The sequence below is a fragment of the Mastigoproctus giganteus genome, chromosome 1, assembly GCF_048544385.1.
Source record: "Mastigoproctus giganteus isolate SK-2022 chromosome 1, ASM4854438v1, whole genome shotgun sequence".
Taxonomy (NCBI): domain Eukaryota; kingdom Metazoa; phylum Arthropoda; class Arachnida; order Uropygi; family Thelyphonidae; genus Mastigoproctus; species Mastigoproctus giganteus.
This window is the reverse complement of record NC_143575.1, coordinates 110768453-110795860: the sequence shown is the minus strand read 5'-3', so window position 1 is coordinate 110795860 and position 27408 is coordinate 110768453. Positions and strand designations below refer to the sequence as shown.

At 36.2% G+C, this 27408-nt stretch overlaps 1 protein-coding gene across 4 annotated transcripts in view; it reads left to right on the top strand.

The window, feature by feature from the left end:
• Positions 1-27408, top strand: part of LOC150091098 (mediator of RNA polymerase II transcription subunit 12-like protein) — an 825386-nt gene that overhangs the window by 449297 nt on the left and 348681 nt on the right. For 3 of the 4 annotated variants that reach the window (XM_090374287.1, XM_090374279.1, XM_090374261.1), the window contains 3 exons: positions 15650-15773; positions 16258-16480; positions 23364-23468. In XM_090374287.1, coding sequence (XP_090230413.1) covers positions 15650-15773; positions 16258-16480; positions 23364-23468 — 452 coding nt within the window. The remainder of the gene's footprint in view (positions 1-15649; positions 15774-16257; positions 16481-23363; positions 23469-27408) is intronic. The other variant, XM_090374270.1, reaches the window with a different exon arrangement.

Here is a 27408-nt window from a genome sequence, read left to right as displayed (position 1 = left end):
CTAAGAAGTGGCAACTTTAATCTTGACAAATGCAAAGTACTGCATATGGGTAGAAGTAACCCCAGAGAAATGTACCAACTGTGTGGTACTACACTTAAGGTGGTAGAAAATGAAAAAAATCTGGGAGTAATTGTGCAATCAGATATGAAGTTTTCTGAGCAATGCAGACATACTGCCAGGGCTGGTCATGGGGTTTTGTCAATGATATATAGGAATTTTGCTAGCAGGGAGAAGGACGTGAATGTCCCTCTGTATAAGGCAATGGTCAGGCGGCGCTTTGAGTACTGCGTACAGGTCTAGAGGCCTCATTTTAGGTAGGATGTAGATTTGCTTGAACATGTACAGAGAAGGGCAACAAGATTGGTGAGGGGAATGAAGGAATCCTCTTACCAAGAGAGAGAGAGAGAGAGAGAGAGAGAGGCTTAATTTCTCTAAATTGCAGTGGCTGGAGACTAGGCACCTGTGCGGTGATCTAATTGAGGTGTATAATGGATTGAGCACGCTGAATTCTGATGGGATCCTTCCACTTGTTCAGATTACGAACCTGAGGGGACATAAATTCAAATTAAGAAAAGACAGATGTAGAATAGATGTGCGGAAATTTGCCTTTAGCCAACGGATGGTTAATTGCTGGAACAAACTTCCGTCTGTCGTTGTGGAAGTTGATAGGTTAAATAAATTTAAGGAGGAACTGGACAGGCATGTGGAGGGAATGGTGTTGGTTTTTTTTTTTTGGCTGATGCTGCATAAGCTCATACACTTGCTTTCTTGCATCACATGCCACTACTACTACTAATTTTGGGGTGGAGGAAGAGCTTCAAATTCAGCTGCTGTGTATTTATCTACACCAGCTCCTTCACTGGTTGTACGTTTATGAGGTCTACAGTCAGTGGAGGAGCAAGTGCAGCTCCTTAAATTTACCATCTTTCTAGCTGTGAAAATCTCACTGAGATGATCACTTTCCTTGTCTTTCATAGTATTGTAAATGCTATCTTTTAGAGACTCTGCACTGTTAGTTATCTTGTCCATACCTAAACTGCTTGCATGATAATGCTAATGCAGTTAAAGATGTGGATGACCAACCAATGTTTTTAATGTTATTAGCACTATTCAGAATTGTTTCGGATTGTAGAAAACCAACTTCTGCTCTATTTTGTCAACTCATCCTTGATCTTTCAGCTGTTCTACAGTATTGTTGTATAACTTCCTTTGCATAGATATGTCAGATATAAATTCACTCACATTTGCACTGTGAAAATAATAGTAGGCACTCAATTTTTTGAGGTCTTAGTGTCAAACAGTGTTAACTATAAAATTGCATTTTTGTTTTGAGACAACTTTAGTTTAACTTTATACTAATAACAATATACTATATAATATCGGTGTAGATACACCATAGTTTACCCATAAATGAAACTACGTACGTAGTGTGTAGGCATAGTTTTTAATTGTATCTCATATTGCGGATACCTTCACAATGAGATACAAGGTATTGCACTACTTAGAATAAGTAACACTTCTCTAGTAGAGAAGTCTACTGTTATTTATTCTTAGTGGATACCACCACCCTGACTGTCACTGTTTCAAAGCTCTTGTAATATCATCGGTGGGTGGGCAGGTACCTCGATAATGCAAACATGCCATCACAGTTGGGAAGTGGTTCCACAATACGAGAGATGCCAAATGGTGTACAGAATGATACAGTATTTGAAGATTCAATGTGAAAGGCATAATGATATGGGTTGAAATTAACTGTATAATATCGGTGTAGATGCACCATAGTTTACCCTTAAATGAAACTATGTATGTAGTGTGAAGGCATCGTGGTTCAAAGTAGTGCAATACCTGATATGTCGTTGTGAAAGTAGCCACAATATTGAGATACAATTAAAAACGATGCCTTCACACATCATCATCATCAGCCATTTTCAATCCACTGCAGGATGAAGGCCTCTCCAGCAACTTTCCAGTTCCTTCTGTTTTGAGTTTTGAGCACATCCATTTACTACCCACAAACTCATGAATTTCATCTATCCATCTCTGCCTTTGTCTTCCAGGTTTTCTTCTAGCTCCTCTTGGATACCATTCTGTTATTTTCTTAGTCCATCTGCCATCATGTCTTCGAGCTATGTGTCCTGCCCAAGACCATTTTAGTTCTTTAGTTTTGATAAGAATGTCCTTTACTTGAGTTTGCTGCCTAATCCATGTGTTTCTCTTCTTATCTTACAGTCTGATTCCCAATATAATTTGTTCCATTCTTTGCTGTGTAGTTCTCAGCTTCTCTTCCATTCTTTTGGTGAGTGCCCAAGTTTCACTTCCATAAGTCATGGTGGGGAGTATACATTGGTTCATTATTTTACGTTTCAGACAAACTGGGATATTGCTCTTCAGTATGTGACTATATTTCCTGAATGCTATCCATCCAAAATTTATTCTTCTCTTGATTTCCAGCCATTTATTATTATTACAGCTAATAACTTGTCCCAGATAAGTATATGACTCCACCTTTTCAATTACTGCTCTTTCAATCATTATTTCCCTTTCTGTGTCATACTTGTTCATCGTTACTTTTGTTTTAGCCATATTCATCTTTAGTCCAAAATCCTTACTAACCGTGCATAACTGATTAAGATTTTCCTCTAATTCTTTGGGATCGTGGCTTATAACCATAATGTCATCTGCAAATCGTAAATGGTTTAGGTACTCTCTGTTCACATTGACTTCTTTCTGCGACCAGTCTTATCTTCTGAAAGCTTCCTCAAGGGCAGCAGTAAACATCTTCGGAGATATTGTCTCCCCTTGTCAAACTCCTTTCTCAATTTTAAATTTCTTACTGTCTTTGTCTAGTCTAATATATATATTTTTTCTTCATATATATTTTCAAATATATTTTCATATATTTTCTTCAAAATCATATGTGGGGTATCTGTGCCTTGTCTTTGCAGTGCCCGAAACATTGCCTTATGCTGTATGGAGTCAAATGCCTTTTCATAATCCACAAATGCCAGGCATAATGGTGTTTTATATTCATTTGCTTTCTCCATTAGCTGTGATATTACGTGAAGGTGATCCATAGTTGAGAATCCTGTCCTAAAGCCAGCTTGCTCTTTCGGTTGATTCTCATAAAGTATTCTTTCTAATCTGTTAGTAATGACCCTTGTGAACAACTTGTAGATGTGGGATAACAAGCTAATTGGTCTATAATTTCCAATTTCTGATTTATCTCCTTTCTTATGCAGCAAAACTATGATCGCATTATTCCACTGCTTAGGCGTCACACCATTTCTAATGCATTTTGTGAAGAGCCTGCACACTACATACGTAGTTTAATTTATGGGTAAAGTACGGTGTATCTACACCGACATTATATTGTTAATTTAAACCCATATCATATTATGCCTTGCACATTGAATCTTCAAATACCAATAACAGTGCATATCATGTCATAGAAATGTATTTCTCTAGTAGTTTACAAGTTAACTTGGGCTATAAGCACATTTCTGGTAAACCAAGAAAATGTCAAATGACTTTTTCTTGGTTAATTACAAAAACGTTTACTACAATATGATTTTGTAATTAATGTTGTCCGGCCCTAAACCCTGGAATTGTAACGAATTGTAATGCACAGTATGTTGTTTATACAGTGATTGGATGTAAACAGATATTTCATATTTATTTACATGGATATTAATCATTATCATTGAAATGTATATCATTTAATATGAATTACAATCAGAGTTATTGCTACTGGAAAATGCATATATTGTAGTGGTTGTAAATTTGATTCAGTTTGTAGAAATGTTATTCCCACATCTATAAACTGATATGAGTTTTTTTGAAAGTTTTCCTATCAATTCAAAAAATTAAGTAAAATTATTTTGGTTAATAAAACCTACATATAGTATTAAATGATATGATCATATGCATATTAAAATAATTGTAAAATGTTCAAAGTTCACTCTATTGAAAAGCTTCTGTATAAAATAATGGCGATAAAACTACCAAAATTCATTGTGCCAAAACTCTGTATATTGCATATGTATATCTTTGCATTTTTGTATTACAAATTTCATTATTTCATTTTATGCAGCAATATACAGTTAGTATTTTAATTTATAGATAAACTGTGCATACTAAATAATAAATGAAAGTGTAAAACAATATTGGTTTAAAATTTTATAATCAATATAAACATATTATATAGTATAAATAATCTGACATGAGAGGATGTGTCATGCTAAAACTTGTACGAAGGGGTATCAAAAAAATGTTCATACCCTGACCAACATAAAACATCAGTAGGAAGATGCCATTTTTAATATAAGTAGTCTACATATTCAATAACTGACATGTGAAATTTCATTATGTAGATGATTGTACGCCAGAAGTGGAGTATTGAGCAGTCATCAAGTTCGTGCGTTTGCAGGGCAAGAAAGCTCAGGAAATTGACGAAGAAATGAAAGCTGTGTATGGGCAGAATTGTCCGTCTTATGACACTGTAAAAAAGTGGAAACAGGAGTTCCAGAGCTGTTGAACAAGTGTCTTTGATGAGCCAAGAGAAGGAAGGCCATCAACATCCACGGACAGTGAGACGGTTGCAAAGGTTGAGCATCTGGTGCTGAGTGACAGACAGTTGATTTCTGGTGCTGAGTGACAATTAATTTCATCGCAGATGTAGTGGGAATTAGTTATGGGTCTGCCCACAGCATTTTACATGACCATCTGCACATGTCTAAGGTCTCCACACAATGGGTTTCAAGATTGCTGACACCTTTGCAGAAACAATGTCGAATGCAATTTTCTCATCAACTGTTGGATTTGTGTAATGTGGGTCTTGACAAATGAGGAATGCTGGGGGTACCAGTATGATCCAGAAACTAAAGACATGTTAAAGCAGTGGTATTACACATCCTCCCCACCTCCCAAAAAGGCAATGACCACTCCATCTGTGAAGAAGGTGATGTTGTCTGTGTTTTGGGACAGAAAAGGGGTTATCCTGACAGATTACCTGCCCTGTGGTTCAACACTTACCTATAGAAATCTTTAGAAAAAGTTACACTTTGCTTTGAAGGTGAAAAGATGTGGAATGTTAACCAAAGGTGCCTGTCTTCTGTCAGACAGTGCACTGGCTCACATGACCATTGCCACACTGCCCGAGCAGCAGCAATTTCAAAAATTTTCACTCATTTTCACCATTTTCAAAACCATAATAGAATGTGCAGCAGCAAGAAAGGCACAAATCAAAGCATGGGGGATATTTCACTGATATCCTACCATAAATAATGTAATAGCCTTCAACAAATATCTTCTCAACCTCCAACCTGTGCATGGCACTAAGTACTGTAGGTTCTAATACCTCTCATGTTTGGTGTTTTCAAAAAAAAAAAAAAAAAAAAGCATGTGCCCAAGTACATTATGTCCAGTGTTAGAGTCATTTTCAATCTTGGATATGCTTCATAAGTGATGAAGGATCTTATGCTTCATCACTTATGAAGCATAAGATTCACTTATGCTTCATAAGTGATGAAGCATATCCTCGAAGGTTATGTGAAGTGTAAAGTAAAGTGTGTTAGTTGTCTGACGGCACCCCATCTTCGTGTTGTATTCTTTGTAAGTGACACAGAACTCTGTGGAGGCCAGAGATTTAAAAAGTGTGTGGGGAGTGGTCTGTTGTGTAGCCTTATGTTCTGTTGTTTCTCTGACCATTTAGCTATTGGGATCCACCATTGAAGGTTATCTGGGACAAAGGAAAATGAAGGGCAAATATACATCACATCCTTTGTTAATCCTAGAACATAATAGATGTGCAGTTGCAGACCTAACCACATTTGCTAACACTCTGGAAAATATTTCCAAGTGTCTCTGAAAACATCATACCAGAGATTCTAGCTCTGAAACAAAAATTTAAAAAAAACTATTAAAGCTGTCTCTTAACAATTCTGAGACTTACAGCTGGACATTTATGAAGCAGGAACTTCATGAAAGTCCAAGCACTAAAAAAAACAACCAAATCTATCTTAAAGAGTGGTTTCCAGACTCCTGAAATAAAGTAATTGTGCTTGTCTTCCCCAAACCATAAATGGATCCAAAAATTCCACAAAACTTGGTCTTATTGAACAACTGCTTGTAAGATCCTGGAAAGAATTTTCACTACTCATCATGTGGTATGTAGAAGCTATTGACCTCCTTTCCAGAACAGAGTGTGGCTTTGAATAAATGAGTCAGCATTCGACTGTGTAATTAGACTGAAAACATTTTTCTGAGATACTTTCCCTAAACACTTAGTTTCAATTTTCTTTGATATGGAAAAAAACACGACACACCTTGGTCTTAGATCACTGCAATTTTTATTAAAAATTTTCTGTCAAACCACTCATTCCAAGTTCATGTGGTGTCTGTTCCATCTCACTTTCTCTCCCCACCTCCCCAAGAGGAAGGATTTCCCCATATGTCTATTCTAAGCATTGCTCTTTTGCTATCAAAGTTAATACTTTTACTGAACATTGCTCTCTTTGTTGGAGACTTCAGTATTTTTACTCAGCCATGCAACATAACTGAGTAAAATTCATGTGGGTCATTAAAAGGCAATTGCAACAGGTCAATTCATCTAAACTTCTGAGGAATGGCTCATGGTTTCAAGTTCTCATCTCAGAAGACCATTTCATATATTTCTGTTTCAAACATAACATTCACCCTGAACCAGAACTAAAACTCAGTCAATTAGTCAAAATATTCCACTAATGCCTGAGGAGAAATTCCTAAGTCTTATGTTCAATGAGAAGTTAACATTTTTGAACATATCTATTTGCTCTGGAAAAGTTGCATGAGTGGGACTGATCCTCCTAAGTGCCATTTCTCATACCCATTGGGAAATAGATAATTGCACTTGTCTGGAGGTCTACACTAGATTCATCATCATCAGCCATTTTCAATCCATTGCAGGATGAAGGCCTCTCCAGCAACTTTCCAGTTCCTTCTGTTTTGTGCAGTGGCCATCCATTTACTACCCACAAACATGAATTTCATCTATCCATCTCCACCGTTGTCTTCCAGGTTTTCTTCTAGCTCCTCTTGGGTACCATTCTGTTATTTTCTTAGTCCATCTGTCATCATGTCTTCGAGCTATGTGTCCTGCTCAAGACAATTTTAGTTCTTTAGTTTTAATAAGAATGTCCTTTACTTGAGTTTGCTGCCTAATCCATGTGTTTCTCTTCTTATCTAACAGTCTGATTCCCAATATAATTTGTTCCATTCTTTGCTGTGTAGTTCTCAGCTTCGTCAATGGTGGGGAGTATACATTGATTCATTATTTTACGTTTCAGACAAACTGGGATATTGCTCTTCAGTATCTGACTATATTTCCTGAATGCCATCCATCCAAAATTTATTCTTGCAGCCATTTATCATTATTACAGCTAATAACTTGTCCCAGATACATATATGACTTCACCTTTTCAATTACTGCTCCTTCAATCATTATGTCCCTTTCTGCAGCATACTTGTTCATCATTATTTTTGTTTTAGCTATATTCATCTTTAGTCCAAAATTCTTACTAACTGTGCATAACTGATTAAGATTTTCCTCTAATTCTTTGGGATCATGGCTTATGACCACAATGTCATCTGCAAATCGTAAATGGTTTGGGTACTCTCCATTCACATTGACTCCTTTCTGCGACCAGTCTAATCTTCTGAAAGCTTGCCCAAGGGGAGCAGTAAACAGCTTTGGAGATACTGTGTCTCCTTGTCGAACTCCTTTCTCGATTTTAAATTTCCTGCTGTCTTTGTCTAGTCTAATAAAGGAGGTAGCATTCTCACATATTTTCTTCAAAATCATAATATATGGGGTATCTATGCCTTGTCTTTCCAGTGCCCGAAACATTGCCTTATGCTGCATGGAGTCAAATGCCTTTTCATAATCCACAAATGCCAGGCATAATGGTGCTTTATATTCATTTGCTTTCTCCGTTAGCTGTGATATTACGTGAAGGTGATCCATAGTTGAGAATCCTGTCCTAAAGCCAGCTTGCTCTTTCGGTTGATTCTCACCTAGTATTCTTTCTAATCTGTTAGTAATGATCCTTGTGAACAACTTGTAGATGTGGGATAACAAGCTAATTGGTCTGTAATTTCCAATTTCTGATTTATCTCCTTTCTCATGCAGCAAAACTATGATTGCATTATTCCACTGCTTATGCGTCACACCTTTTCTAATGCACTTTGTGAAGAGCCCTGTCAGTTTTTATGTTGTCTCTTCCTCCCAATTTTAACAACTCTACAGTAACTTCATCTTCCCCCTGGGCTTTCTGATTCTTCATTTCCTTCAATGCATGTTTTACCTCATCAGGAAGAATATTGGGTAGTAGTAGTAGTAGTAGTGGCATGTGATGCAAGAAAGCAAATGTATGAGCTTATGCAGCATCAGCCAAAAAAATAAAAATAATCACACCATTCCCTCCAAATGCCTGTCCAGTTCATCCTTAAATTTATTCAACCTATCAACTTCCACAACGACAGATGGAAGTTTGTTCCAGCAATTAACCACCCGCTGGCTAAAGGCAAATTTCCGCACATCTATTCTACGTCTGTCCTTTCGTAATTTGAATTTATGCCCCCTTAGGTTCATAATCTGAACAAGTGGAAGGATCCCATCAGAATTCAGCGTGCTGAACCCATTCAAGGCCTTATACACCTCAATCAGATCACCGTGCAGGTGCCTAGTCTCCAGCCACTGCAATTTGCAGAACTTAAGCCTCTCTTGATAAGAGGATCCCTTCATTCCCCTCACCAATCTTGTTGCCCTTCTCTGTACACGCTCAAGTAAATCTACATCCTTCCTAAAATGAGGCCTCCAGACCTGTAAGCAGTACTCAAGGCGTGGCCTGACCATTGCCTTATACAGAGGGATAATCACCTTCTTTTCCCTGCTAGCAAAATTCCTATATATCATTGACAAAACCCCATGACCTGCCCTGGCAGCCTGTCTGCATTGCTCAGAAAACTTCATATCTGACTGCACAATTACTCCCAGTTCTTTTTCATTTTCTGCCACCTTAAATGTAGTACCACACAGTTGGTACGTTTCTCTGGGGTTACTTCTACCCATATGCAGTACTTTGCATTTGTCAAGGTTAAACTGCAGTTGCCACTTCTTAGCCCATCGTATGTCGTATGTGTTGCTAATTTGCTATCCATCTTCCCCACTGCTGGCATCATTCCCTCGCTCCTTGTATAATTCTCTATAGTGGTCTTCTGCTATTTGAATTTTGCCTTCTCTGCTATTTATAATTACGCCATTGCTATTCTTCAGTTTCAGTGTCATTTGTCTTTCTGTATTACTGCTCATGACTGTTGATTTAAGTCCTTAGTTTTCCCTTAATGCTTGTTCTACTTTTCTTGTGTTAAATCCTCTTATGTCCTCTGGGTCTCTTTCTAATGGCTTTGCATAACTCAGTATACTCAATTTTCTCCTTGTCAGTGTTTATCTTGCTCTACATTTGTCATCTTCGGTTTATCATAAGTGTTTCTTGACTAGTTTTTTTCTTCTTTGGATTTCTTTTTCCCTATAGATTCCTTGGGCTTTATCACTTTCAGAAAGTTGTAATATTCCTCGTCGATATCTTGGTCATGGGCAGTCTGCAGAAGTTCAAACTTGTTCTTAAGTTCCATACTGCATTTCTCCTCTTCTGTTATCTCAAAGACCTTTGTATTATTTACTCGAGTCAGTTTTTTCCTTTCCTACATCTATATCAAGTATACATCTTACCATTCTGTGATCACTTCTAACATTTTTTCCTTACTCAGGACGGTAACATCATTCACGATATATCTTCTGTTAGTGAGGATGAAGGTATATACTAGATTATTATTTATAATTAGGTATATACTAGATTGAGGATGAAAATACACTAGATTATGGGTCCCAAATATTTACCTCAACTGGAAACAGTGTATTGTGATGTCACTAATACTAAAGCATTCAGAACACATGTGCACAGTTTATATGTTGAAACAGCCGATCCATTTTTGTTGCTTAGGTATAAGTAATTGGTATCCTTTAAAACTGAAACCTTTGCTAGACTATCTCATTTGGATATCCATCATTAAGCCACAATGATGGATGTAAAGATGGTTCAGCTGTAGTTCTATCAAATATAACAATATCAAATCAGCTCCCTTTGGAGTGCAGCATTCACACCGCACTCCATCTCTAAAGCCATAAGGATAGCATAAGTGCTATCCTTATGGCTTTAGAGAATGCAAAACCGTCTTTATACTCTCAAACCATTATCTGTGCAGTTCTTTAAGTGCTGTATCTACTCTTCAGAGTAAACTTCCTTCTTGTAATCCCTTTCTACAATAAATTCGAAAAAGGTTAGTGCAGCTTCTTTCAAACAAGGCAAAAAAAAATCTGTTTTATACCTGGGCATTCTGGAATCACAGGAAAAGAACAAGCAGATTTTGCTGCCAAGAATGTAGTCACATAACGTCAGACATCCGGATACCTTACAACGATTACAAACACATCATGCAATGTACTGGTAGAAAAAAATGGCTATCCATTTGGCAGGTGAAAAAGCAATAAACTGTTCCAGATTAAAAATGATTTAATCTGGAACAGTTTATTGCCAAGCAGTGGCTATCAAGCACAAGAGGGAATAGGAAGGAAGAAGTTGTACTTGCTAGATTGCAGATTGGACATAACCACCTAACTCATAGTTACCTTGGCGCCTCCATAGTCAGCTGGGCAGGAGCAGCAGTGCATAGCACATGCTTCTTGATTAGACCTGGGTTCGAGCCCGTGCCCACCAAATACAGAGGATGCAAAAAGGTCAGGCGATGACCACCTCATATTTCTGGAGCAATATGGCCTTAGTTGCTAATGCTCCTAAAAACCAAATAACAACAAAAACGTAGTTACCTATTCACATGGGATGACCTCCACTGTGCAGCAACTGTCAAACATAACTCACAGTAAAACACCTTATTATTGAATGCCCATTATATTTGAGGGAATGACAAACACCTTTCTCTCCACATCCTTAGAGACCAACCAGATATTAATGGTCTTTTTACTTTCCTGAAAATGATAAACAAATATCAACTGATCTGAATCCACTTGTTTAGTGTAACAAACTTGTACCAACTAAGATCATAATAAGTGCATTATCAGTCTTTTATCCAATTTCATATGTATAATCTTTTCACAAGCTAACCTATTTCAAAGGTTACCAAACCTGTTTTTTTTTTTTTTTTTCACATTTTGAGATTTTGCTTGGCACATTATAGCCTCCTTTGCTGATGTACTAAAATAACCGAACCAACCAACCAAAACCAAACCAAACCAAACCAAACCCAACTCAAACTAAACTAAACTAAACTATACTTTCGTCTTATAGCCACATTGCAATCTATCTTTCCATGATTGTAATATGTTCCAACTTATATAATATCCTATCATGCAGGACTGTGTCAAATGCATTGCTAAACTCCAAATTAACAATGTAAAAATTATTACCATCATCTAGCTATGTTAAAATAACTAACTATAGGGTGATTCCATGTCAAGTGGCCTAATTTTGAAAATGGTCCCTGCTTGACCATCTTTAATTTTGTTCAAACTTGGTGTTAGATGTTTAAACAGGTTTCCAAAGAAGCTCTGCAAAAATTCAGTTCAAAATATAGTATGCTTGAGGCACCAGCACCTTTTTTTGTGGAGGTACACTTGTGTTACGTGGAGCAAATCACAAAAAAATTTCAAAGTTTTAAGTGTTACTGTTGCACAACATTGAGAGGTAGTGCTCTGAAACTTGGTATACCTAGTTAACTTTTGGCAGAGAATGCAAAACTTTTGGTGTCCAGGCTTAAAAACCTTCACATTTTTTACAATGCAGTCTAAAACTGACACCAAAAATTTGTCACAACAAATTTAAGCAAGTCTTTTGAAAATCATAACTTTGAAATAAAAACCTTTGGTACCTTCTTTGGGCATTCCATTTAACATCTGCATCTCTGTCAGTGTGTATCCATTGCTTGAATTCAATAATATCATCTGGTTCATTGTTTTCAAAAATATTCTCTAGAAACGTTTTTTAATTCATCTATTCCTGGACATTTTTCACACCGATGAAGCATACAATCTTTTGACTCCAAATCACAGACTGTTTTACCAATGAGAACCTTATAATTACATTCAACAGGACTTGCTGCTTTCATTAACTTGACATTTTGATGGATTGTGCATACATATACAGAATGTGTTCCTGGTGCACCAACCGTGACACACCACTTGGATCAAAGTTCACAAAATTTAGAATATCCAATGTCAGATCAATTTCTATCTCAATAAGTTATAAACATTTCCTTTAAGTTGCTGAGTCACTTTTGCATTTTTATTCCATATGCATTTCTAATTGAAATATAATTTTTCTTTCCAGGACGTATCCGACTAAATTCATCATCTTCAAAAAATTCCATCACCTTTTGCTTTACTTGCTCAGAAAGTTTTTTTCCTTGTTTTTTTTTCCTGGTATGACCATGATTCCTTCTGCTTTAAGTTTTCTAGCTTTCTTGACCATTCTTTCTGAGACACTAAACTCTTCCATTGTTTTCTTTATGGACCAACTAATTAGAACTAGTGTTAATATTTGAAGTATTTCTGAATGACTTGATACCAACAACTTTTCTTTCAATTCTTTCAGCAGCTCATTGTAATCTACGCAATTTCCACACTGATGACTTGCACTTTCTCCGTGATGTCATTTGGATCCAAGCCACCAACTGACACAATTTTACTGGCAATTTCATCTTGTACTTGACTTGCCTTCCTTTTGGCATTGCCTTGTGAATCTCTCTTAGCCATTCGCTGAAATTTCAGAGGAGAAATACCAATAGCCATCAAACTTGTGTTCAAGCTTCCAGCCGCATGAATTTTTTCATCATGGTCTGATCCAGATAGGCGCCTCCGTAGCCAGGTGGGCAGGAGCAGCAGTGCGTAGCACATTCTTCTTGAATAGACCGGGGTTAGAGTCTGTGACCACCAAATACGGAGGATGCGGAAAGGTCAGGGAATGACCACCGTATATCCCTGGAGCAATATGGCCTTAGTTGCTAATGCTCCTAAAAACCAAATAACAAACAACAAACAAACTGATCCAGATGAAGTTGATGTTCCTGTTGCTGCTTTTCAGCTGTTAAACTCTTTTCAGCATGATGGGCACAGCTTCTGGACTGGTTTTATGTCTACCTTTCTTAGATCTTTCAGGTAGTCTGCCATTGATAAATCAGTTGGTTGTAAACTTTTTTTCACCATGTGATTTTTCTTCTGGAAAGGATTGCAACACGAACACTGCAAAAATTCAAATTTTGTCAAAAAGCAAAGCTTCATGATGTAGACAAATTGTGTCTTTTTCTTCACACAGTTTTATTTCACAACATTGACCTATCAGCTGTTGTTCTTCGAATTCTTCAAAGAATTTTAACCCAGTTTTGCATGTATAGGATAGCACATTACATTTAGAATTATCCATATTAGCATTAGTAGAAAGATATGATGCAAGAAAGCAAGCTTATGCAGCATCAGCAATCCCCCCCACTTCACCCCTCCATTCATTCCAAATGCCTGTCCAGCCCAGCCTTAAATTTATTTAGGCTATCAACTTCCACAACAAAAGGTGGAAGTCTGTTCCACCAATCAACTACCCGCTAGCTGAAGGCAAATTTCCGCACATCCACTCTATAACTGTCCTTCCTTAATTTGAATCTATGTCCCCTCAATTTCTCAATCTAATGGACTTAATCTAATATGTTCTTAATATGACTGATGGTGCATGAATCCAGATCTCCAGCAAAATCTTCTGATTCCATGGTTTTCATACTGATTAATAAGTGGATGTGTCTACAAGCATTGAAAACTTAATTAACTTTATTACAGTCAAACAATAAAAAATAGAGGAACAAAATAAACAAACTGTTCATCATGAAGATAAAACACATATCAGCTATTTATACTTTTTTTGTATGATTCTAGAATATTCCAGAGTTCTAGAATGTTCATCAGTTTTTTGGAATTCAAGAATATTCTAGAATGTTCTGGAATTTTTTTGGAATTCAAGAATATTTTAGAATTCTAGAATATGCTATAATTATTGGATATTCTTCTAGAATATTCCAGAATTCTAGAATATACTCTATATCTAGATTATTCTAAACATTAGGCAGGATTCAGGATGTTCTGCAACAAAAAAGATCTCACAAAATAACAATATAGCACATAAAACTACTTGATGTTTAGGCTTAATTTTAAGTCCTTAAGTGCTAAGACACAAAACGGATGAACCTTGTAGCTGAAGCTCTGCTCTTTCCAGTGGTGGCAAAAATGAGAGAATTGAAGGTGTCCCACATTAAGATATTTGTCCCTTAAAATAGGTCCAATTTGACTTTCAAATTTTGAGTCAATCTTTGAAGGAAAATATCTCAGCCAGAAAACAAGTATAAGAGCTGATATTTAATTAGGCTGAGTTCATGCAGTTGGTAAGTGGAATGTCCAAAGAAGAAGGTACCAAAGATTTTTATTTAAAAGTTATGACTTTCAAAAGTCTTGCTTAAATTTATCGCAACAAATTTTTGGTGCCAGTTTTAGACCGCATTGTAAAAAATGTGAAGGTTTTTGAGCCTAGACATCAGAAGTTTTGCCTTCTCTGCCAAAAGTTAACTAGGTTATTATTTATTTATTTATTTTATTTTATTTTTTGGTTTTTAGGAGCATTAGCAACTAAGGCCATATTGCTCCGGGATATGCGGTGGTCATTCCCTGACCTTTCCGCATCGTCCATATTTTGCGGTGATGGGCTCGAACCCTGGTCTAATCAAGAAGCGTGTGCTACGCACTACTGCTCCTTCCCACCTGGCTACAGAGGCGCCTAGTTAACTAGGTATACCAAGTTTCAGAGCACTGCCTCTCACCGTTGTGCAACAGTAACACTTAAAACTTATGAAAATTTTTTGTGATGTATTCCACATAACACAAGTGACCTCCAGAAAAAAGGTGCTGGTGCCTAAAGCACGTTATATTTTGAACTGAAATTTTGTACTTCATTTGAAACCTGTTTAAATATCCACACCAACTTTCAACAAAATTGAAGATGGTCAAGCAGGGACCCCTAAGCCACTTGACATCGAATGACCCTATGTTAAACATGATTTTCCCTTTACAGAGGTGCATGTATATCTTTCCAAATACTATTTCTATTTATTTTCTTGTGCATTCTTGATTATCATCTTTACTTCCTTTTTTTTTTTCCGACCACTGAAGTTAGACTTAACAGGTCCACAGCTACTCACATCACTCTTAGAACTGTTTTTGTTATTGATGATAAAGTTGGTAAAGATGGCTGCTCTTTAGGAATTAATTATAGGTTTAACATTAAATATGTTACATTGTATTTGCATCGAATAATGCAATTTATAAATCAATTATAATTGATTTATTGAATTAATTAATGATAATGATTTATTGAATTAATTAATGATAATGATTTATTGAATTAATCAATGATAATGATTTATTAATAAGTGATTAAACATGTTTTAATAATGGAAGCTCATTGTTTATTCATTGATTATAATTCTTTACATATAATGTGCATAGGAGATGCTACTGTTGAAGGTGCAGAATCAAAATCTAAAGCAGAACACAGTCAAAGTAAAGGAGAATTGACCATCAGTGATATATTAGGAACAATAGATGATTCAGAATTTGATGTAGGCCTCTTGTAAGTAAATTATTAAATTTTTCAGTGTATTTCTGTTGCAAACACTTATAGTTAAATATTTCAGAAGTATACACTTTACAGAATTGATGTTAAATCAAGTTGTGAAAGTTTTTATCTGAATTTAAATCACATATTGCATATTTACTAATTTTTACTATTTTAAATCACATATTTACTATTTTATTTAAAACAAACAAAATAGTAAATAAACTTAATCTTTTTTTTTTTTTTACTCTCTTTATTTTATCATTTTCTCTGACATTCATTGTATTGAAAGTGACCCGAAAGTTGACCTAAAACTTGCATTTAGTGTCCTAAATGCAAGTTTTAGGAATAAATTTTTAGTTTTAGGAATAAATGCAAGTTTTAGGAATTATAGTTTTGCCTCTACTACAGCCTTTATACCTTAAGTTTTAAATACTATTTCATGTTTCAAATGATAGTTGCATTTTTGTGATTTTTCAAACCTTACTTATACATTAAGATCTTTTCTTGGAAGGCCACAAGGGGTGACACCATGTGGAGGAGGAGGAGGAGGAGGAGGAGGATCTGGAAATGGAATTGAAAGTGCTGGCCTTAGTGAATTTGCAAAGCATGCATTGAAACAAATTTGTAGTCAAGAATGGGTACACGAGCGGTGCTTGCATGAACCTGAAATCCTTTGCAGCCAGGATCTTCTTTTGGATCCACTTTTATCTGACCAGCAGGTTTGTATTAGTATGTTATGAGTCTTTATATTTTTATATTACCATTCTTTTCAAACATTTTGAAACCCCTAGTAATGAATTTATTCCAGTTTTTTGATAGATGTGCACAGTAATAGGAAATTAGAAAGAAAATCACAGCTAAAATGCAGTTCAAAAATAGCATAAATTTCAGCACATGGGAGTAAAGGGTTTTTGTAGTTTAGGGAAGGGATATATTGAATAAGTATTATTGGATGACATTTGTTGGATGAAAAACATGTACTCTATTTTGCTGCCAGAGAGAGCTGTGTTTTGGAATGAATTAATATTTTTTGTAGAGGGCTGCATCAGTTAAAATGGTAAAATGTCTTTGAACATCTTATGAGGTGGTTTGCATGGTAATAAGGTTTCTCTGAGCACAAGAAGCAGACCACACACAACACTGTGTTAACTAAAGAATACCACCTAGAGGAAATGTCCTGACTTGCTCACCAAAGTAATGATCCTCCTATCCCATGAAAATTTGCTTTCAAACAAATCAATTATCGAAACATTTGTTATTTGAGCTGTTCTGTTCTTCTAGTTAGTTTGGATTACCAAGGTATTTCTGTTTGTTTTAAGTTTTATTATAGTCTTTGAATGGCCAGTACATTTTTTCTCTCTGTGGCCTGAGCACCAAGTGATTGTGTCTGTGCTAGTCATAGTGATTAGAAGATAGTTAATTTAATTTTATATCCAGTTTTGCTCATTTCTCACCAAAGTAGGAGTTGTAAGAACTGTCCAGAAAGGAGTGACACCTATCTTTATATCTTTTTTGTTTTGCTATTAACCTCAGTAATCTTAATCTACAGATGGCCACCAGATGGCAGTGCTTTTACCTCCTCTTTGGAGAATAAATCTACTCTCCCAGGGCTGATAGTAGCAGATTGTGACACTTCGTCTAGAGCCACTCAGCTTGGAAAGGTACCAACCAGATCAGGACACTACTTTGTCTAAGAGAGTGAGAAAGGATACTAACCAGCAAGATTTTCCTTCCTTCCTCATAATTTATTCCCTAACAAATCAACCTATAAGCAAGGTGTCATCACCATTCAAAAAGGTTTGAAAAATACTGCAGAAAAGATTATACTCAGGAAACTTATTTCTGATAACCACCTGAGCAACCCGCTCACAATCCTTACTGAAATGATCTACTTTTGGGGGAATTTCTGTTAAAATTACCATACATGCTACACTGAGCACTTCTAAAGAAGTGCTCAGTGTAGCATGTATGGTAATTTTAACAGAATTGGATCTAATAGATGTCTCAGAAGATAAAATAGTTCAAGAATTGAAAGATCAGAAAGTTATTCATGTAAAAAGAATCCTTGTATGAAAAGATGGAAAACTTGTCCCAACTCATAACAGCATATTAACATTCAGCATGCTAAATTTACTGTACTGTAAAAGGTGGCTATTTAAATTGTCATATTCACAATTCATCCCAAATCCTCTATGGTGCTACAAGTACCAAATGTTTGGTCACTTGCAGATGGTATGCTGAGGGAACCCAGTGTGCTCGCATTTTATGTCAACATTTATCCAAACAGACTGCTGCATCATTTCATTGTCCAAAATTGTAAAAGCTACTGCCCTGCCTACTTTAAAGATGATTGTGAATTTTGGAAGCATGGGAAGAAAATGCAGAAATGTATCAAGAAGCAAGAAAACAAATTTTATTAGTTACACCAAGAAGTGAGCATCTGTGGTGTTTGCCACTAATTCACCAATCTGTATGAACTCAAACAGATGCTTTAATTCCACCAAATATATCTCTGGCTGATCAGGCCTGATCTTTACTATTGGCTGTGACACAAGAACAAAATTCATTTGATAAATCCAATAGTACTCTGTTTCCATTCCTCCTAGTGCATCTTCTACATCTCAAGCTATGTCTAAATCAAAAAGTTCAGAACTTGCTGAGAAGGAACCATAAAATGGTGACATAAGTAATAAATCACATCTAGAGATCCATGCAAAGGAAGATATGGATAATGTATATCCTATCTTTCCATGAAAAGAAAAATCAATAATAGATCACTATATTCTGCTATAAAACAAACAAACCAAAATCTTCTAGTCAGAGGATGAGTCTTAATAGATCGCAGTATGGTGGCTGTTCTTCTAAGCATGACACCCAGACCAGTACCTAGGTCGTCTGCCGACGATTTGGTGCCCGCACGTCACACCTGAATGGTGCGCCATCAGAAGCAGCAGCTGCATGGTCTCAACAACTGCTGTGATGCCCTCATCACCAGAGCAATCGTGGCATAACAGCACAAAAGCATTTCTGGCTAGCACAGCCTTTCAATGCCCGAGGCACAAACGGTATTGTTGCAATGGCTAGACGGGATTCTGACTTAGAGGCATTCAGTTAGTCATAATCCCACAGATGGTAGCTTCGCACCACTGGTCGCTCGACCAAACACATGTACCAAGTAGTAGTAGTAGTGGCATGTGATGCAAGGAAGCAAGTGTCCGAACCTGGAAAACTTCCTCCTTTAAAGCCAAATAATGCAGCACATCTTTGTTGCACTGTAGATCCCTACAATTTTAGTGGAATTTTAGGGGTGAACAGTGCAATAAAAATGAATTATTTGAATTGATTAACTGTTATGACCCTGCAGCAATTTGTCTTCAAGAAACAAACTTTGACACCCTCAGGTGTTGCCTCTGATTAAGAGTTATATGTTGTATAGACAAGACAGAAACACTGCATCCTTTGCTCATGGAGAGTGCACCATTCTGTTGAGTAACAGCATTCCCTCTGAACATATCCCCCAGCAGATATCCCTCAAAGCTGTAGCAGCACAAATTACAACTGGAATTATCATTACCTGATGCACTTACTTTGTGATTACTGACTGCTTTCTACGTACTGAGAGATTTTAATGGACATCATCATCTACTGGAATCCTCCCATATGGATAACAGGGAACATTTAATTGAATCCTTATTAGATAAGCACAACCATACCTATTAAATACTAGCTCATGCCTAAATGCATTTTCCTACAGTGACCACATTACCATTGATCTTGCCATCTATTGCCCCACTTTCTGTCCATCTATAGAGAGTATAATGCTGAAAGTGAACATCTAGTCATGGTGGTATGGATATGTAAACTAATCATTTTTCCACTCTTGCTAAAGGTAGATGCAAAATTTAGAGAGAATTTGGAGGTACAGTGGTACCTCGATATACGAGTGCCCTAATATATGAGTGTTTTGAGATACGAGCCGCCGAGCGAGCGATATTTTGCTTTGAGATGAGAGCAAGATTTGAGATACGAGGAATCGCACACTACACTGCTGCACACGACCCCAACATGCGGGGCGCATGTTGGGGTCGTGTGCAGCGTCTAACAGTTTCTCTCACCTCAGACTAGACCTCAGTCTGTGTGCTTGTTTCCCTCGTTTTCGTAGCATTTTTGATAAGTTGGATTTGCGTTTTTTGCTTTTTGTACATTTACAAAACATTATCAAATTTATTTTTATAACTATGGGTCCGAAGAAGAAGATGATGTCTATTGAATTAAAGCGTGAAATCATAGAAAAACATGAGCAAGGTGTGCGAGTAATTGACTTGGCGAGGATGTACGGGCGTAGCACATCAATGATATGTACTGTGCTTAAACAGAAGAAGTTGATAAAGGGTATAACGCCAGCCAAGGGCGTTACAATAATTTCTAAGCTCCGGACCTCTCTCCATGAGAAAATGGAGAAACTACTGATGGTGTGGGTGACAGAGAAGCAGCTTCAAGGAGGATTCTTAACACAAAGTATCATATGTGAGAAGGCACGAGCGATTTACTGTGATTTGCTGAAGCAGATCCCACACACTTCCACAAACGAGGAATCAGAAGATTTGTTTAAAGCCAGTCGGGGCTGGTTTGACAACTTTAGGAAAAGGATCGGCATTCACTCCGTCGTCAGGCATGGTGAGGCAGCAAGTCCAGATGTGAAGGCAGCTGAGGTTTACATCAAAATGTTTTCCGAACTGATAGAAGCCAAAGGATACATCCCTCAGCAAGTCTTCAACTGTGATGAGACAGGGCTTTTCTGGAAAAGGATGCCGAATAGGACTTACATAATGGCAGAGGAGAAGACGATGCCAGGTCACAAACCCATGAAGGATAGATTAACTCTAGCACTTTGCGCCAATGCGAGTGGCGACTGCAAAATCAAGCCTCTCTTGTATACCATTCGGAAAATCCCAGAGCCTTTAAGTCACATAAGATTTTAAAAGAAAAACTACAAGTTATGTGGAGGGCAAATCAGAAGGCGTGGGTCACCAGGAAATTCTTTGTGGAGTGGATAAACCTGGTGTTTGGCCCTTCTGTTAAAAAATATCTACAGGAAAACAACTTACCCATGCAAGTCCTTCTCGTCCTCGACAATGCCCCTGCTCACCCAACAAATCTCGAAGATGATTTACTCGAAGAGTTCAAGTGTAAAGGTTCTCTACCTACCACCCAACACCACTCCTATCCTGCAGCCCATGGATCAGCAGGTGATTTCTAATTTTAAGAAGTTGTACACCAAGCACGTTTTTCAGCGCTGCTTTGAAGTGACGGAGAACACAAACCTTACCCTTCGAGAGTTCTGGAAGGACAACTTTAACATCGTGATATGCCTAAGAATTATTGATCAGGCCTGGCTGGGTGTTACAACGAGGACCTTAATATCTGCATGGAAGAAGCTGTGGCCTGAGGCTGTAGCTGAAAGGGCTTTTGAAGGATTGGAACCCGAAGTGTCAGTGGTAGAGGAGATTGTTTCTCTGGGAAAATCCATGGGTCTGGAGGTGGATGAGAGAGATGTGAACGAACTTGTCGAGGAACAGACTCAGGAGTTGACAACCGAGGAGTTACACGATCTACATTCGCAGCAGCATATGGTGGTTCAACGAAAAATTAGTTTTGAAGAGGAGCCAGAGATGGAGAAGGTTATCTCTACAAGAAATATAAAGGAGATCATGGGAATGTGGGAGAAAGTTGTAGAGTTCGTGGATAAAAATCACCCCGAAAAAGTTGCAACTGGTCGTGCATCGGAGTTGTTCAACAAAACTTGCCTAACACATTTCCGCAATATCCTGAAAGGGAGGAAGAAACAAACCTCCTTAGACAGTTTTTTTAAACGATCTGCAGGTGAAAATGAGCAAAGCGTGACAAAAAAAGCGAAGACCAATGACGAAAATTGTACGCTTCCGTAAGCACTTCACCTTTTCTTTTATTATGTTTCTATAGAATATGTATTTGTTATTTATAAATAAATGTTTCTTCTTATAAATACAGTACATTTTTCTTATTCAAAAACACTTAACAAAAACAACTGAGGTGGTTTTTTGGGAGCTGGAACGGATTAATGGCATTTCAATTAATTTCAATGGGGAAAATTGCTTTGAGATACGAGCAATTTGACATACGAGCAAGGTTACAGAACGAATTAAACTTGTATGTCGAGGTACCACTGTATTTGATAATAGTTAGAATTTTATTTAGTGTAATAAGAGCTATTATATGCTCAGTATCTCCTATATTTTGCAAATGTTAATCAAGTTTCTACAGAGTTTCATTTCAAGAATTTCGGCAATAACTAACTTACTATAATTATGCTGAATATTAATTGTTTTGGCTTCATTAAAGAGGAAAGAATGTTTCTCATTCACAGCATGAAATGCCAACTCTGAAGCATTAGCTCTTGCTGTGCATACCCAAGCCTCATGTTGCTGTAAACAAGATCAATGTGTAAACACATGATCTTGTTTACAGCATTTCTTGTAAAGACTGTGACTCGGCTTATATTGGATCTACTCAGGGGAGGGGTTTGGATTTTCGCATAAAGCAACATGAAGCCTTAGTACGCATGGCGAGAGCTAATGCTTCAGAGTTGGCATTCATGTTGTGAATGAGGAACATTCTTTCCTCATTAATGAAGCCAAAATAAGTAATATCCAGCATAATTATAGTAAATTACTTATTGCCGAAACTCTTGAAATGAAACTGTAGAAACTCGATTAGCATTCGCAGACCTTTTTAGATATCAGATGATTCCTATAAATGCATGCTTGATGAAAACTAAATTTCCTTTTAAATACATATGCATTGGCACATTTTTTTAAATTTAATTCTGTCCTGTAAACACAAGACATCGAAAAGTATTTGTCTAACTTAAGGAGGAAGAAATCTGTCTTCACGTATTTCATATTCGTTTTTTAATCTATTTGAAATTTTGACATGTTTTCCTATGCTGATAGTTGCATTGCAGTTGATATTTTTGGAGTCGGGTTGCAGTCTCTATGGTGATTCTGGGTTATTAAATTGCTGTCATACTGTCGGTATGGAACACATTAAAATGAATTTTATCCATTTTAACTTTGTATTTTAATTGTTTTACGTGATGGATTAGGAGAGTTGGAAAAGAAGCCTTCCTGTAAAGAGACCAAGGTAATCCCTTGTATTATTTATTAGAATTTTATATCTTTGACATTCATCTTGGTTAAAACTGTTTTATGTTCCAATGTTGTACTCCATTTAAATGTTTTGAATCTGCAGTAATTATTACTGCAAAATTATGTTGATGCACTAAACGCATTAAACTCTAAAATTAATGAGAAAAAATTTATTTGAATTATATTTTTATTCAAGGGTGTATAGCATTTAGGTCCTCTTTCTACGAGAATTTACTAATGCATATTGGATAGTGTAAAAGCATAATTTTAATATGCAGCAAATTCACAAAGAATGCAAGCAAAGTTTGCATTTCTTTAGCACTACCAAAAACATATGAATGATTTTCTAATGTAATGGAAATATTTCATTTTTATTTTATTGATGATTATTATTGTTCCTATGTTAAATATTTAGGCTCAGCATTTACTTCGAATGATATGCTATCCAAAAAACCCTGACTTATATTCAAGATCTGAAGAAGCTCCTGATCAGCGACAACTTATTACTTCAGTTCTTCAGGTAAAATTTTACAATTCATAGTATACATTACAGAAAAATAGGTTTAAATTGCTTATAATGTATATATATAATTATTACGAATAATAAAAATTAAAAATAAATAGAGAAGTCGGATTTGAAGTGCGATAATATGGATTATTTTTATTGTTATGTGTAGAATTTAAATATAGAATTTAACTAGTGCTAATAATGAAAATACCGTGTATCCTGGTAGCGATATATGTGTTGAACAAAGGGTGGAAAAAAGAAAAAGAGTAACAATATAAAAAGAATGTAACGATATAAAAAAAAAAAAAAAAAAAAAAAAATGTAAATTTTGAAAAAACAACGACCAATGTGGAAATAGCATTGCGGTATTTTTCATAATTTTTGTGTCTTCGTCAGAGGTCATCCACCAAAATTATGAAAAAGAACAGCAATACTCTTACTTCTGTTTCTGACATGTTCTGTATGTCAAAGAGCACGTGTAAGAAGCCACGTGGTAAAAATAATTTAGAATATAAATTTAGAATAAGTAAAATACAAGTTATGTAAAACTATTGAGTGTTACTAATGTATTACATACAGAACATGGATGACCTTACAGAAGTAAGTGGACCGCTATGACAGTGAAGACAAAGGAAGGGAGTGTCCGAAGGAAGGGAGTGTCCGAATGACAAGAACTTACCGCTACTGGACGGGTTGACAGAAAAGACTGAGCCGGAGGAACGCTAGCGGCGCCTAGTGTTAGACGAATTTGTTGTCTGTATATTATGTAATTTACTTATGCGGTGGAGTTGCTCAAACATCCGGGATAGATAAGAAATATAAAGTATTTACGTCAGTTGTGTTAAGAGTGTAACTGTGTACATTTAAGTTACAATTAAATAAAAAAATCAAGATAGGTTTAAAAAATAATTACAAGATATCAGGCATACCTCGAATAACGAATAGGATGCGTTCCACGAAATTACTTCGTTAAGCGAAACTTCGTTTTCAGAGGTAAAAATACTATGGCCAGAATAGGGATACGTTCCTATGTAAAGAAAATGAAAAGCTTTTTTTTCGAACAAAGAAAAGTTTTATTAAATAAACAGTCAACTTACATACAAAGTGAAATCACATTTAAAATATGAGTCTAAAGTTGATTGCTTATGCTTTTTTTCTCTTTCATTTAACAATTGCCTATACGGAGTTATTGCATTTAACACTGATCGCTTAACAATAAAACTTCTTCCTAAATCAGGATCATTTTCACTAAAAAAATTTAAAACGTTTTCAATGTCATTTAAGCACCTTTTTAAATCTTTGGTTGTTAACACTTTTTCAGCAGGAACTTCTTTAACTTCGTCTTCGTTGCTAACAAGGTTTTCTAAATCTTCCACTGAAAAACCATCATCTTCTGCATTCAATAAATTTTTAACATCCTCTTCATCGACATTTTCGAAACCTATTGATTGAGCCATCTGGATAACTTCATTTCTAATTTCTTGGATGTTATTTTCTTCTTCTAGTACAACTTCTGGCCATATTTTGAGCCAAATTCCATTTAAGCATTTCTTAGTGACTTCTTTCCAAGAACTATCAATGTTTTGTTTTCAATTGCGTTTTTAATGGTGCAGTTTTTCCAAAAAGTTTTAACTGTCATTTCCTCTTTATCCTCTAGTTCAGTTAAATTGCTTAATGTTCGACGCAGATAATAAGCTTTAAATGATGCTATTACTCCCTGATCCAATGGTTGAATCAGGGAAGTTGTGTTTGCTGGAAGAAACACAACTTTGACAGGAATGCATGTGTCCAACGTGTTAAGATCAGTAGGATGTCCCGGAGCATTGTCTAACAACAAAAGAGCTTTTTCTTCAAAGTTTTTTTTTTTGACATTACCGTTTTACTTCAGGACAAAAGTGGTTAACAAACCAATCAGTAAATAATTCCTTGGTAACCCACGCTTTTCTATTTGCTTTCCATATTACATGTAAATTCATTTTTATGTTACCTTTTAACGCCCTCGGATTTTCTGAATGGTAAACTAATAACAATTTTAATTTATAATCGCCAGAGGCATTTGATCCAAAGAGTAACGTTAAACGGTCTTTGGCTGCTTTGAACCCAGCAGCTGATTTTTCTTCAATAGAAATGAAGCTTTTTGTTGGTAGCCGTTTCCAGAACAAACCGCTTTTGTCAACACTGAACACCAAATTTGGTGGAAAATTTTCACGTTCAATTATTTCCTTTAGTTTTCCTGGAAACTTATTTGCAGCTTCTCCTGTTAATTTTACACTATGAACCCTGGCCCGTTTTTTAAATTTCTCGAACCAACCACGAGAAGCCCCAAAGGTTTCCGTAATTTCTTCAGTTTGTTTAGATTTCAGGTGATTAAACTGGAATATTTTTTTTTTTATGTTAAATGGGGCTTGAAATTGCGGACTTCGTTATATCGAAGCTTCGTTATCAGAGGTAACGTTAACCGAGGTATGCCTGTAGTTACAAGGTAAATATACTATGTCAGGCCAATCGGTGGGTACAAGTTTTCCAGACCGTAAGACACCAAAGAGGCCTAGTGTATTGTATTTACACTATATACATACTTGATGCGTATGGGAATAATTATAAGTTAATAATGCTGTTTATATTAATATCTATTAATTTCTTGTGCCTTAATATGTTAAGGGCTTTATTGGTATGATGACGCAGATATGCAATAGGAAAAAGATTTTTGGTTAGTTTACTATATAATATTCTGATGTTATCAATAGCTGTAGTTTTGTCGCTGCATATTGTTGCTATTCTGATGCATTGTGCTAGGATAACATTAGCATGTACCTGTTTGGAAATATTGGAATTCCATTGTGTAAAGTTTATTATGCTAAAGTTGAATGCTTCACGTTTGTTGTACAAATTGATGGAGGCTATACCATTTTTTAAATTAATGTCTAGATCCAAAAAATGGGCTGCTGTATCAGAATTGTTTGTTCTTTCTAGTACAAGTTCGTTAGGGTATAAATGTCGATAATCCTGGATGAAATTCGGGCAGTTGATTACTATGAGGTCGTCTATATATCTGAATAGGATTAGGTCCTGTGGAAATGAGGTTTCTGACCAGTATAAATATAGGTTGGCTATTATGCATGAGGTTGGGCTGCCCACAGGTGTTCCGTTGGTTTGTTGATATACTGTGTTACCATCATATATGAAGTTATTAGAAATACATAAGTTCAGTATGTTGTTCCAGTAATATGTGTTGCAGGAAATAAAGTCCTTATGCTTATCATAGATATCTTTTGGTACCGATTTGAGATTGATTTGATTGATACTGGTAAATAGGCTATGGAAATCAAAGGTTTGAATATTATTGACTTTATTACTTTGCAAAAATTTTAATACGGGTTGGTTGTTGCCTATGATTTTGCTGTTATATATGTTATGCATCAGTGGTTGCAGTAGTTACTTGAACAACTAGTTACTTGAACAACTACTGCAACCACTGATGCATAACATATATAACAGGAAAATCATAGGCAACAACAAACCCGAATTAAAATTTTTGCAAAGTAATAAAGTCAATAATATTCAAACCTTTGATTTCCATATCCTATTTACCAGTATCAATCAAATCAATCTCAAATCGGTACCAAAAGATATCTATGATAAGCATAAGGACTTTATTTCCTGCAACACATATTACTGGAACAACATACTGAACTTATGTATTTCTAATAACTTCATATATGATGGTAACACAGTATATCAACAAACCAACGGAACACCTGTGGGCAGCCCAACCTCATGCATAATAGCCAACCTATATTTATACTGGTCAGAAACCTCATTTCCACAGGACCTAATCCTATTCAGATATATAGACGACCTCATAGTAATCAACTGCCCGAATTTCATCCAGGATTATCGACATTTATACCCTAACGAACTTGTACTAGAAAGAACAAACAGTTCTGATACA